General features: G+C 41.9%; 1 protein-coding gene across 4 annotated transcripts in view; it reads left to right on the top strand.

The window, feature by feature from the left end:
- Positions 1 to 14119, top strand: part of sorcs2 (sortilin-related VPS10 domain containing receptor 2) — a 569963-nt gene that overhangs the window by 490714 nt on the left and 65130 nt on the right. For all 4 annotated transcript variants that reach the window (XM_048531558.2, XM_048531550.2, XM_048531562.2 and 1 more), the window contains one exon: positions 5673 to 5780. In XM_048531558.2, the coding sequence (XP_048387515.1) occupies positions 5673 to 5780 (108 nt within the window). The remainder of the gene's footprint in view (positions 1 to 5672; positions 5781 to 14119) is intronic.

Genomic DNA, 14119 nt, shown 5'->3' with positions numbered 1-14119 from the left:
ATCCCAGCTAAAATAGGACCACATAAGATGCTGACTGACTGAAGGATAAGAACCTGCAATCATCTTTTAGAGAATTCAAGTTAGGAGAGCTATTTTGAGCAGCGTGCCCAAGGTTATGACCTTTATTGTTGCAAGTTTACATTAACTTAAGCTCAGAGGCTGAATACAAGAGATACTAAAATTGAGGGGCTTTTGCATTTGGAAAGTTTGCTTGGGAACCTACAATAGATGGGTAATTGCAAGTGAAATTTAACATAGATGACTGTAAAAGACTGAAAATTTGAATTAATGGATAACATAGCTGAATGATAAATGGTAATCGAGTAGTTAAGGGCCACGTTTAAAGAGTTGTAGAGGTTTGAGTGGATTAGAAGCTCAACATGTCACTTAGCTTGGAGAACAGTCAGCAGATCTGCAAACAAATGCATCGGTGGCAGAGAGAGAGGATTTATGCAGACAGCAGGGTCTGGGGCCCACACTTACCTGGGTGAGTGTGTGTATCTGCAAAGAAATGTGCTGGCTACAGAGAGGATCAGCAGAGATTGGGGCTCAGAGCCTCCAGTTCTCTGGCGGGAGAGAGAGAGAGACAGCAGACCTGCAAGGAAACACACAGGCTACACAACGAGGATAGAAACAGAGGCCTGTTGCTGTTGTTACAGTTCCAGAGCACCATGTATGAAAGAAAGAGTTGAATTGTGCCAATGCATATCATAGTGTGTGAATGAACACATGGCTAGAAATATAATGTAGAGGGAATGGCTTTAGATTTCTGCATTCTCAGGCAAGGTAAAGGGCAGAGGAGTCTGCCTCTTGCTCAACCCTTCTCAGTGCTCGGATGTGACAACTCTGGCAAATTACTGCTCCCTGGACCTAGAATGTCTACCAGTGAAGCAGTGACCTACTACCTGTTATGGGAGGTTACTTCTGCTATCCTGACATCAATTTACATCTCACTACACGTGGAAGTGAAGAGCACACTTGATGAAATATACTTCGCTACAAATAGCAATGAGATGGAATATTCAAAGGTCTTGTTCGTTGTAGCCAGTGAATTCAATGAGGCCAACCTCAAGGTTGTGCTACCAAGGCACAATCAACACATTTCCTGCCCCACTGGAGGCCTAAACACCCTTGATCATTGCTGCACAACTGTCAAAAGTTGCCTACCACTCTATACCTCTCTGGTATTTTGGTATATTAGACCATAAGGCTGTGCTCCTTCTCCTGGATTGTAAGCTGAAACTGAAGTGTGAGTATTTGGGACAGAAAGTTGTACAGTGTTGGTCTGAGGTAACAGATGAGCTTGGCGTCGGTAGACTGGCCCATATTTAAGAACTCAGTGACCAACCTAAATGAGTGCGCCACTACCATTACAGACTTCAGTAAGTATCGAAAGGACTACATGCCGAAGAAGTTTATCCAAGACTTCCCCAATGGAAACCATGGATGGAGCGGAAGATCCACTCGTTCCTGAAGTTCAGGTGTGAGGTGTTCAAGTCAGGTGACCCTGACCTGTGCAGGAAGTCCAGGTACGATCTTCAGAAAGCCATCAGGGATGCCAAGAGGCAATACCAGACTAAACTAGAGTCCCAGACTAACCACATGAACACATATTGACTGTGTAAAGGCTGTCATGATATAATGAGCTACAAACTAAAATCGAGTAGAATCACTGACAACAATGTATCCCTCCCTGATGAGCTCGATAAATTCTATGCTCATTTTGAATAGAAGGTCGAGTGAAGTGATACCACCTGCCCCTACAGCCTCGGGTGCTCCTTTACCCACAGCCACTGCCACAGATGTTCACATTGGCCCCTTCTTAAGAGTGAACCCGGATGGAGTCCCCAGCCATGCACTCAAATCTTGCGCAGACCAGCTGGCGGGAGTGTTCGTAGACTTCTTTAACTTGCTACTACGCTGTGAGGTTTCCACCTGCTTGAAGAAGACCATTAGCGTCCCAGTGCCAAAGGAAAACCAGGCAACGTGCCTTAATGACTATCGCCCAGTGGCTCTGACATCCATCATTATGACGTGCTTCATGAGCTTAGTAATGGCACATGTTAAGCCCAGCCTCCCAGACTGCCTTGTGACGGTAGGTGAACTGTAGTATTAACAAGATCCATGGCAGATGCCATCTCCCTGGCCCCATGCTCATCCCTGAACATCTGGATAATAAGAGCATCCTATGTCACACTCCTATTTATTGACTTTAGCTCTGTCTTAAACACCATAATTCCATGCAAACTCAACTCCAAACTCTGAGACCTAGAACTCTGTTTTCCCCTCAGTAACTGGATCCTCAACTTCCTGACTCTCAGACCGCAATCAGTAAGGATAGACAACAGCACCTCCTCCACAATGATTTTCAACATCAGCACCCCCACCTCCCCCAAAGGCTGAATACTCAAACACTTAGTATACTGCTTATAAACTCATGACTGTGTGGCCAAATTCAGCTCTAACTCCATTGACAAATTTACTGCTGATACCACTGTAGTGGGTTTGATGTCAAACAACAACAAGGCAGAGCATAGGAGAGAGATAGAGGGCTTAGTGGCATGTTGTAAAGACAACAGTATCTCCTTCAATGTCAACAAAATGAAGGAGTAGTTCATCAACTTCAGGAAGTGGAGTGGAGGACATGCTCCTGTCTGTGTCACTTCTGCTGAGGTGGAAATGGTCGAGAGCTTCAAGCTCCTAGAAGTAAATATCAGCAATGACCTATCTAGGCCCATCCACAGTCAAGAAGGCACCCCAGTGCCTCTATTTCCTCAGAAGTCTAATGAAATTTGGCATGTCCACAATGATCCTCACCAATTTCTAGAGATGCACTGTAGCAAGCAATCTACCCAGATGCATTGCAGTGTGGTTTAGGAACTGCTCTGCTCAAGATCACAAGAAATTACAGAAGAGTCATAAATGCAGCCCAGTCTATCATGAAAACTAGCCTTCCTTCCTTTGGCACCATCTACAATTCCTGCAGTCTCAGAAAATTATGCAATGTAGTCAACGACTGCTCCCTGGTTGTTCTCTCTTCCACCCTCGTCCATTGGACCGAAGATACGAAAACACACACCAGCAGGTTCAAGAACAGCTTCATATTTATGAACTGACTAATGCACTGACCATTAGAGTTTATCTTTCCCTGCGCTTTCTCTGTAGCTGTAACACTATATTCTATTCTATTACCCTGATGTATTTCTCTAAGGTGTGATATGTCTATTTAGCACAATTAATAATACTTTTCATTGTGTCCCGGTACATGTGATAGTAGTAAATCAAATCAAAACTAATGACTGTAAAGGAAGGATGTGTTACTCTTTAGTCTGATTGTGATTCATATCCTGTTTGTGAGGATAAAGCTGTTTTTGGGAAGTAGATAAGGTGTAAATGAAAGTGAAAAGCAGCAGAAACAAAATTTGATTCAACTGATGTACTGAATAGTGTTAGAAAGGCACAATTAAAAACATTCTACCTAAATCCATGTGACATTTGCAACAAAATAAATGAATTAATCGCACTAATAAAAGTATGGTTTAATGGCCATTATGCAGATTTAGCTGTAAAGTAACTAAGCTTGGGACCTACATATTAAAGGAAATTTAACATTTAGAAAAAATTGGCAAAAATAGTCATTTGGTATTGCAGAACTTGAGTATTGCTGAAAAAAAGACACATATTTATCTTGCACTTGTCAGGATAATTTGCAAGAATCCCAGTTCAAGGGGAAAACAACATTTACACTGCATACAAGGACACTGCTGATGGACTCTGTTTGGTAGAAGTGTTACAAGACTGCAGTATTAATGGGTTATTGGATGCCTTCTGAGGATTGTTTTCCATCAGCTTGAGTGAGCTGTTTGTGTAGTAGCAGAGGTAGAGTGAGTGCTGGGCTTGAATGTGAGGTGGTAGAGAGAGAGGATGGTGGCACTTATCCCTGATGGATACAGAATGTCATTGACTTTCTTGAAGTACTGCTTGGTATGCCTTTTGACATGGGATACAACACAAAGCCGTGCTGCAATTTCTGACTGAGTTGGCTGGGTCTGCTGTTGGAGCTTCCTTTAACACACTGCAGGAGAAAGGACTGCCCATCTCTCCTCCACCCTGTCCACCGATACCTTCCAATCCCTATCCTGGAAGTATGGAGCTAGCTTGACTTTTGTCTGGGATATTTTTAGTTCAAGCACCACAGTGTGGTGAATTGTTCCTGGACTCTAACATCTGAGATAATATGCAGCTCGACTTTAAATAGAGTGCCAGAGGCATGTAGGCCGGAAAGCCTGTCAACTCTCATGCTTCTCGGAAAAATGAAGTGGAAAGTGAAAGATAGCATGAGAAACCTTGTCCAGAGTGATGGTGGACAATCACCATGAAACTCACTCTCCATCACACTATGACTGCAGATGGGAAAATTCAACCCAAAAGCTGATACTTGTACAGTCACATAAATACATAAAACACCCCAAGGTACTTCACAGAAGCATTACAAAGCAACATTTAGAACCAAGTGACACAAGTCAATATTAGAGCAAATGAAAATGGTCAAATGGGAATGGCTATAGATAATGTGTTAAAGGAAGAGAGAGGGAGACAGACAGGTGAAGATGTTTATGGAGGGATTTTCAGACCATGGGGCGTAAGCAGATCAAGCTGTCGATGGTGGAGTATTTGAAATAGGGGAATCAAGAGGCCAGTGAGACCGGAAGAGATTGTAGAAATCATGAAATTCAAGGGTCTGGAGGGATTGGAAAACAAAGGGAGAGAATAAGACAGCACACCCTGAAACTTAGAGGGAAATTAAGAATACTTTAGGACCGTGAATGTGGAAGTAGATGGTATTAGTTCAGGTGATGAAACTTGATAAGGGGATGTGTGGTATTACAGGTTTTGATATTTCCTACATTATGGGATTCTTTAATATTCTTTCGAGCTAGTAGTAACATTCTAATGCTCTATGCTTGACGAGGTCTTGACCCAATAATTCCAGTTGCACATGATGTTCTATATGACAAAGGCACATGCTTGATTGAACTAAATAGCCTCACCACTGCCTGAGTCGGCAAACTCCCGTGGAATCTGACTGGCCGGAAAATTTCCCAGACCACTGCTATGACACGTTGGATTGGGAATTCAATATCTAACTCAATAGATCATCATAGCCTTTTTATCTATTCTCCATCTTCCTATTCCTATGTTGACATGAATATTCATATAGTCACACTCATACATTCTGTTTACTTTCAAATCTGTTGAGACCCTAAGTCTTTGATGGTAAATATGCATCAAGTAGAATTGAAGTGAAAGAGAATGAGCAGTTTATCTCACCAATGAAAAATAATGATTGGTATTGGAGGAACAGCTTGGCAATGAAAGTCAACAGTAAATGGAATGTGGTGATTGTGACCAGGGAGAGTTATATGTTGCTAAATAACAATGGGAACGTTGTTCTAATGAATGGGACTCTGAACATAAATAGCTAAATGTTTGCAAATAATAGTTTAATTTTAAAACAGGACATTAACAGAATATTGAAGTTTTTCTTTTCACTTGCAAGATATGCATATTGGAAAAATATCTTTAAATCATGTGATGCATTGCAGTAGGTAATATTATTACTCTATATTTGAGTTGAATTGATGAAGTGCTTTTTGTTGTTTTTCAAATAGATTCAGTATAGATGAAGGATATACTTGGACAACGCATAATTTCACAAGCACTTCCGTCTTTGTAGATGGGCTACTTAGTGAACCAGGAGACGAAACACTGGTTATGACGTGAGTAATCTCAATAGATAATGCGCAAGTTCTTTCCGAGCTAATCCTGACGTGGATGTTAGCAGTGTGACCTGCAAATCTCAGCTTTCATTTAAGAGGTTAGCTGTTGGATTATTCAATATGCTGGAAATCTGAAAGCAATTTTTCACAATAATTTGTGCTTATACTATTTGAGAGATAAACACAATTCTATTAAATTACAGAGAGAATAGCAATGATAGATTGCAACAATGTACATTGATAGAAAATGATTGTTGAGCTGGAATACTCATTGCTGTTGATGTGTTGAGCATCAGTCACAATGTATGTGGTTGGATATGTTGAATTCAATGCTGGAAAATTATTACCGGATTTCATTTGCAATAAAAGGCACATTTCAATGGTTTACAAAAAATGATAATTTCTTAAAGCTAATTTATTCTGGTTTCTTTTCAGTCTTCTGATAAATATTGTTCTCTTTGCTCTTCTGAAAATCCATGAAATGTGTGAAGCATGGAAATCCATAAGATATTCAAGGAATTTGGGAATTCAGAAACAATGCAGTTCTATATTTTAAACGTATACCTGTGGATTTCCGATACACCCTACACTTCCCTTATGTTATAGGCAAGTGGGGTCAAGAAAGAGACAGCATTCTCATTAGCAAATTTTATTAATATAGCCCTAATACAACCTATTATGTGCAATGTCTGTGAGACAAGTACCAATCGTTGAAAAAACAGAGAACTCATTGGCCTTCTCGAGCTGTGCCCTACATATTATTTTGCTGACCCTATGCAAGGTGAGGTAGCATTCCTACATAGATAACAAGGTGTAGAGCTGGATGAACACTGCAGGCCAAGCAGCATCATAGGAGCAGGAAAGCTGACATTTCGGGCCTAGACCCTCCTTCAGAAAATCTAGGCCCGAAACGTCAGCTTTCCTGCTGCTGTGATGCTACTCGGCCTGCTGTGTTTATCCAGCTCTACACATTGTTATCTCAGATTCTCCAGCATCTGCAGTTCCTACTATCTCTAGCATTCCTACATGCTTTGTCAGTCAGGGCAGATGTGAGATTAACACGAAAGTGAGCTTCTACTGTGTACGTTCTGTGTACAGGCTTGAATGGCTGATACAACACCCTATTAGCAGATACATACGTTTCTTTCCCCTAAATAGTCATGCTCATTCATGTTAGTATAAGGAGAATTTTAACTCCCTAAATTGGAAGAGTTGTGGTGAGTAGGCAGTTGATTTTTGGATGCTTCCTACAACCTCACTTCAATGTGCCCAAGCTTTGGTTTTAAAGCAGGGAGGGCTGGGTGTGGGCAACCTATTGTCTGTGATTAGGAGTTTGAGTGTCGATGGGAGGTAGTAATCACAGCATGTAATACTTAGATTAAATGTTAATTAGGTCTCTCTAAATTGAATGTCATCAACTTTTAAATTTAAAATCTCCAGCATGGTCTCCCAGGGAACAAAGAACTGAGCAGAAGAAAAGGAGATTTTCAAGCTAATTTCTTAGGGAGGATTGTCTGTTATTAGTTCCTGAGATGTGACTATCACCAGCAAGTATAGCATTTATTGACCACCCTTAATCATGGTTGAGAAACCTCCTCTTGAACCCCTATAATACATCTGGTGAAGGTACATCCACTATGATGTTGTTAGGAATTTCCAAGATTTTGAGGCAGCGATGATGGAGATTATTGGCTGAATTTTACTGGAGATCAACCAAGCATAATTATGGTGAGTTTTCACGAAGGCCTCTTCGAGGGTGTTGTTGTGTTTTCTCATGCTATTCTCTGCAATTTGCCTTATTATCCACGCATCATCCCTTTATGGCAGCCTGCTTGTGTCTTCCCTCTCGCCAAAGGTATTTGGCACTGCCAGGTTCTCTTAGGATTCCTGGTGTAGACACCACCATAAAGCAAGCTATTCACCAAGTCCAGTGCTGCCAGCTGGGAGTTACCCTCCACTGTGAACAGAGTGGAAAAGAATGAAAGATAAACACTTCTCATGGCTCATAAGTAGCTTGGCTAACATTTGATTGGACGTCCAAGTGCACATTCATAAATGTATTGCTATTTAAAAACCAAGCTCGTATCCTTGGAGTCCTGCCATCTTAGAATGCTGTTGAAGGGAGTACTGCTCTTTCCCAAACACCCAGCATAGCTTAATGTCTTCTCATTGTCTGTGTGGCACCATCAGTTACTGGAAAACCTTCAAATGGTTGAAAATGTTCACTTTTATTCTGCAACGGTAAATGGGAAGAAAATACAAACAAAGAAAAGATACATTTGCTTCTGGGAACTGACGGAGATTTTTCAAGCACCAACAAAGTTCCAGTCTATGATTGATTGCTGCGCCAATGATCTCTGTAAACTGTATGACTTGGAAGCACGGTGCAAGCTAATCAGCATGTCAACACATTGACTTCCAGCTCTGGGCACCGCTGCTGCATGAAGACCTCAGACGTTCACAGAGTGGAAAACAAATTACAGGGAATATGGATGTGAGTTTGCTCGCTGAGCTGGAAGGTTAGTTTTCAGACGTTTCGTCACCATTCTAGGTAACATCATCAGTGAGCCTCCGACGAAGCGCTGGTGTTATGTCCCGCTTTCTATTTATCTGGTTAGGTTTCCTTGTGTTGGTGATGTCATTTCCTGTTCTTTTTCTCAGGGGATGGTAGATTGGCTCCAAATCAATGTGTTTGTTGATGGAGTTCCGGTTGGAATGCCATGACATGCACGAGAATTCCTAGAAGCATGGCATTTCAACTGGAACTCCATCAACAAACACATTGATTTGGAGCCAATCTACCATCCCCTGAGAAAAAGAACAGGAAATGACATCACCAACGCAGGAAATGACATCACCAACCCAAGGAAACCTAACCAGATAAATAGAAAGCGGGACATAACACCAGCGCTTCGTCGGAGGCTCACTGATGATGTTACCTAGAATGGTGACGAAACGTCTGAAAACTAACCTTCCAGCTCAGCGAGCAAACTCGCATCCAGAACCTCAACCTGAGCTACAAATCTTCTCAAAACTCGCTACAGGGAATATAGCATTGCACCCTGCTCACAACTATTGGAACTTGGTGCCAGCACTCCATCACAAAGAAGGTGATGTTCCTCCTGGCCAATATCTTCATCACCTTCATGCCTTTCTCACAGATCTTTAGTATCCACTGTTTCCCCTCTTTACCTGCTCCAAGGTGTGACGATTAAACAGCAGCCTGTGTCTGGAATGTACCGCAAGGAGCTGCGGACCACTCCAAGCATCAGAACCTCAATTTCAGGAGGCCTTGTGTCTCCGTGATGTTCTGATTGAAGAATAAATTGCATCGTATTTGCACTCTGCTTCAGACAGGGGCTTAGCCTCGTTGCTGAGAGTTGCCCTTATCTCCCAGTAGCCATCCTTGTAAGGCATTTGGCCCATGACACTGTAGCATACTTCTCCATCCGGCAGGACCTGACGTACTCGACAAGGAGAGCTTTGGAATGCCTCAACATGGACCTTTGTTTGTGGGAGCTTGTTGCAGTAAATGCAACATAAGCTGTGTCATGTCTCCCTCCTCCCAATACCCGCCCCCAAATCCCCCACATCACTGAAGAAAGACAACATTGCATACAACAGCATGCAGCCAAAGTGAGAGGATTTCAATTCTGTGCCTTTGTACAGTCAGTAAGGTCTTGGATTGTCTTTGTGAATAGTGGTGCGGGTAACACTATAGGTTAATGTAATTTGTTCTGCTGCACAGAGATGGCTATCTTTAATCTGCAATGGTCTACATTGCTGGTAAGATTGTTGGTGACCAGGAATTGTATCCCACATGCTTGGACTGTATGGATTTCACACACAGGGTGCTCTGGTAACTGATGTCTTCACCCTGCCTTGCTTAAGTGTTGAAGGAATGTGATTGTCTCTTGAAGGGCCTCATATTGCTCACAGATACAGCCTGCAACCAGAAACAGAGAAAAGAGTCATTTACCTCACCAACTCTGGATGTGATGCAACCTTTTTCCTTTTCCAAAACGATGTACAATTTTGCACGAGTTTTGGAGGCAATCTGAGTCTCCACGTTCTATCATGCTTGCATTCCATTGCAAATCCATCAGGACTGAGCTTCCACACATTCTCATAAACCTGACATCATTGTCCATATGTTCTCTTCTGAAGAGTTTACCTCTGGTTCTCTCTCCACAGATCCTGCCGGACCTACTGAGTTTCTCTGATATTTTCTGTTTTTGTTTCTGAGCTTCCACATGTTTCGACAAATGTGAGCAGCTCCCGGCATTACCTGCTGAGCACATGTTCTCCAGCTGAATCATGCTTACCTTGTTTAGCACGGTCTCACTTTAAAAGACGGGTGGTTGAGACTGTCAGTGCAGCCCACCAACACCACCACCACCACCACAATAATGTGAATGCTCCAATGCATGTTCATCTTCCTTCTATTAAACTGATCTTCCCCGTCCTTCACAATAATCATCCTGTCTGCATCTAAACACATTACCTCCATTTCCAAGAATGAATTTCCGCAACTCTCCTACCACAGCAGTGACCCCTAATGACCCTCCTTGACCAGCACTGAGCTGAACCTCAGGGTTGACTGCAATCTATAACCCCTAAGCAATGAAAAGCTCCAACTGATGATTGACCAGATCCCTGAATGATCCCTGTGCACCTTCCATGACTGAGCTGCTCTTACTCTTTGGCTGGACTGCACTGGATCTGCAGGAATGACCGTGGTCTACTCCTTAGATTGTAGTGATACAGACCTCCAACCCTGCCTGACCATGTCCAAGCCCCTGGAGGAATATTGGATGATACCCTTGACTTACTGTGGTTAGGGTTAGCTCCACTTGAGTAGGGACTGCTCTCCTTTAACTTTGAGACATGATCACTTGATTGAAGCACATACAGTGTGTTTGCTGTGTTAGCTGCTGGTGTGTGCGATTGATGTAGCATGCTGCCACACAGCAACATGCCCACCCCCTTGACAGACAGATGACAGCCATGATAATCTGCCTGACTTTGTGTCTGTGCTAAACGACAAGGCAAAGTAGAAATACTGTGAGCCTAAAAGCTCTGGCTCAGGAGGCAAAGTGCAAAAGGGCAAGGCAGATATATTAAGAGTGCAAGCAAAGAGCTCTGGTCCCTGGGTCCAGAGTATGGTTTGAGAGCCTGACACTGCTTCCAAACTGTACTGACAGCAGCATTACAATGATAGGTGCTGGTGCACTTCCGAGGAAAGTCTTGAAGGACAAAACTGCATCATAAGTGGGTGAGAGATGTACCGTGAGGGTGTTGTGAGTCTGGCATGTGTTCAGTGCCAACTCTGTGGACGGGGAAGGTAGGCAGTCTAGGGATTGCTGTATAAAGTGAGGTCTAGAGGAGCGAGGAGCAAGCTGGAGTCGGCGGGTACCAATACCCCCAAATCCCACCTCCACCAGCCCCTGTGAGTGTGACTGCACTGCAAGGACAGTGGCATTTCATGAAGACAGAACACCACATGCTCGAAGACCATTGGATGTGGGCAATACACTTCAACCTTGTCAGCAATATGCACATTCCAGGAATGGATAAAATGAAAATCATTTACAATATGCACCAATACAATGAGCTGCTCTTCTTTTCAGAAATGATTCCTGTTTTCCAAACAGAAATAATAAGTAGTGTTCTTCAGGAAACCAACATTCATAATCTGTAAGGTAATGGTGTGTCCAGCTCAAGCGAATTGGAAGATTGACTGGCTGCAGTGTTTCCATTAAAATCATTGTCAAACTGATTTTACACTGTGAGAAGACCAAACCCCTATGTAGTCATCCTTAAATTCTCATGTTTTCCGTTATTGCATTCTTTGTCAGCAGTATGTTCAAATAGCCAATTGAACAAAATCTAATCCGCATACTGCCATCTGTAGGACTATGGATAACTGTGCGGTAGCCAGTTGTTTGATCTAAACAGCTCCAGGGCTGATAATTACCCTTTTTAGTTTTTATAATTACAGCTTGTTAATTGCCAGCCATCACATTTTGAAGTGTGAGGGTGCTTTTTGAGCATATTTCCTTGTGAGATTGGCTCAGGATCCTGAGTATTCACAGGAGTGCTGACGTCTTTGTGGAGCTGCTAGTTCCTGGGCTGGAATTTATTTGTGGTGTATTACAGTTTTCAGAAACCTTTCTCGAGTCTTTGATACAAATTTATCTTAATTGTGGGAAGTATTTTCTACTGACAGAGTAAAGAGAGAGAATATTGCATGAACTAATATGTAGTGTCAGAAAACTCAGAGGGAAAAACGAGTAGCACTGGACCATTACAAAACCAGTATTTGTTACTGGCACCAGGAGCACTGGTCATCACAATATGGTGTGAATCTGCCTCAGCAAGTTATTATTAAAATATTGTCCCTATTATATGTCACAATAATACAGTTGTTGCCTTGACAGAGATTCTGTGTTTTCCTGGGCTGATCCTTAAAGTCTGTATGGCTGTCTGTGCAGTGACGGGTGTGTCTGGCAATATTAATTCTGCCATGTATTTAAGAATCTGTAGAGAATTTATATAATACATTATTACAAAACTTTCGCACAATACATTATCAAAGAAAAGTTCACAGCATAAAAAGGCAATTAATTCTAGAAGTAAGGGAAAAAAAACTCCTGCTACCACATCCCAACTGACAAACATAGCTTACATTCTGAGGTTCCCTTCTCTGGGTCTGTTCAGGTCCAATATTATTTAGACTGTGGACTTGGGCTTGCACCTTGCTGCTCACCTACCTGAGCCAATCAAACAACTGTTGGCAAGTGGAAAGCCTTTGTCAATGACAACTGGTCACCATTCCACAGACCAATCAGTTACTTGCTGCCAGCCAAATGAAATCTAATTATTTGCACATTGCCTGGTTCCAGTTCTTCTGCAACAATACTTCTCCCATTGTTTGACAATCAACCATGTAGATAGAATGCATGTTGGCAACTTGCTTTTAAAAAGTGCAGAAGTCATTTCCACAGTCCTTGGTTTTAAAATGGTCCCTTTCCCATTTTAATCCACAACCAAAAATGCAGACGCATAAAAAGATATGCAGTATATTACAATAGTGATAAAAGGGAGTTTGGTCAAGCAAGGCCAAGTGAATTAAATGAGTATAACTTTATACCACTTTTCTTTTGGCAGAGACAGGAGGATCAGGTAACTCTCCACTGTCTTCACACCCCAAACAGTTCCAGGCCCTCCTGAAAACTTTCCTACTGCATCCACCTGAGTACCAAAACTTCTCTAGTTAGCATCAGTAACATCCTACCCCTCAACGTGCCCTTCTTCAACAACAACATCTATGAATACAGTCGCTTGCTATTGATAAAAGGCACAATGCAGGAGAATTATCAAAGAAATGTTGACACTGAACTATGTAAGTGAACCATATTAAGACAAAAGAGACCAAATTGTTCAAAGAGGTGACTTTAAGAAACATCTTAATGGAGGAGAAATAGAGAAAGAAAGTTAATGAGGTGAGGAGCTTTTGTAAAGAAATTCCAGAGTTCACAACCTAGCTGGCTAATGGAACAGCCATCAATGACTATGATCATCAGAAGTGGACTAATGGTCGGAATTTGAGGAGTGCAAATTTCTTAGAGTTGTAGTTGAATCAGGGCTGGAAGTAGCAACATTAAAGGAAGTGAACTTGACAGTAGCCATAACGAGGCTACCAGTTTGGACCGCCAACTTAGGATCAAATATGTTATGAACAGTTTGTTTCAGATTCAGACAGAGGTCAAAGGGAGGAACATCTTCCAACTGGCTAAGGCTGAGTGACTGACCAGGGACAGGAAGTTTATGCCTAGGTGTAAAATATACCCCAGCATCATACAGCCAAGTGTGATTTGACTCAGTATCATACTGATTAAAAATGGAGACTTCTGTCACCAAATTGCATTTCTTTCTGCCCAACAGAATATGACAGTTTCTTCTTCAAAAGCTATTTCTAGAACTATGCCCTTAGTCTGTATTCAAAAATACAGCTGTGAAGAATGCCTTTTTTTAACTTTGTAATTATTTCTCCATTTGCTGGTGCTTTATTTATGGAGTGGTATTATTTTACAATAAATCCTGTAGTCATTTAGTTTGTAGTGTGTTAGAATAACCCTGAGTTACATAGAAATATGTGCTGTACAATACTCACATGTCAAATTTTTACAATACCTTAAGAGCTAGTAGTTAAACTGTCCTGAAAATTCACTGCATATTGCTTCTCTCTTTCTTGAAGGTACTGACTATGGTTAGTGTAGGGTTTGACTGATGCCAGATGTCCCCTTCAGTACTTTAAGAATCGAGGACAGAAATCT

The sequence above is a fragment of the Stegostoma tigrinum genome, chromosome 1 (assembly GCF_030684315.1).
Source record: "Stegostoma tigrinum isolate sSteTig4 chromosome 1, sSteTig4.hap1, whole genome shotgun sequence".
Taxonomy (NCBI): Eukaryota; Metazoa; Chordata; class Chondrichthyes; order Orectolobiformes; family Stegostomatidae; genus Stegostoma; species Stegostoma tigrinum.
This window is presented reverse-complemented; position numbering and strand designations above follow the sequence as displayed.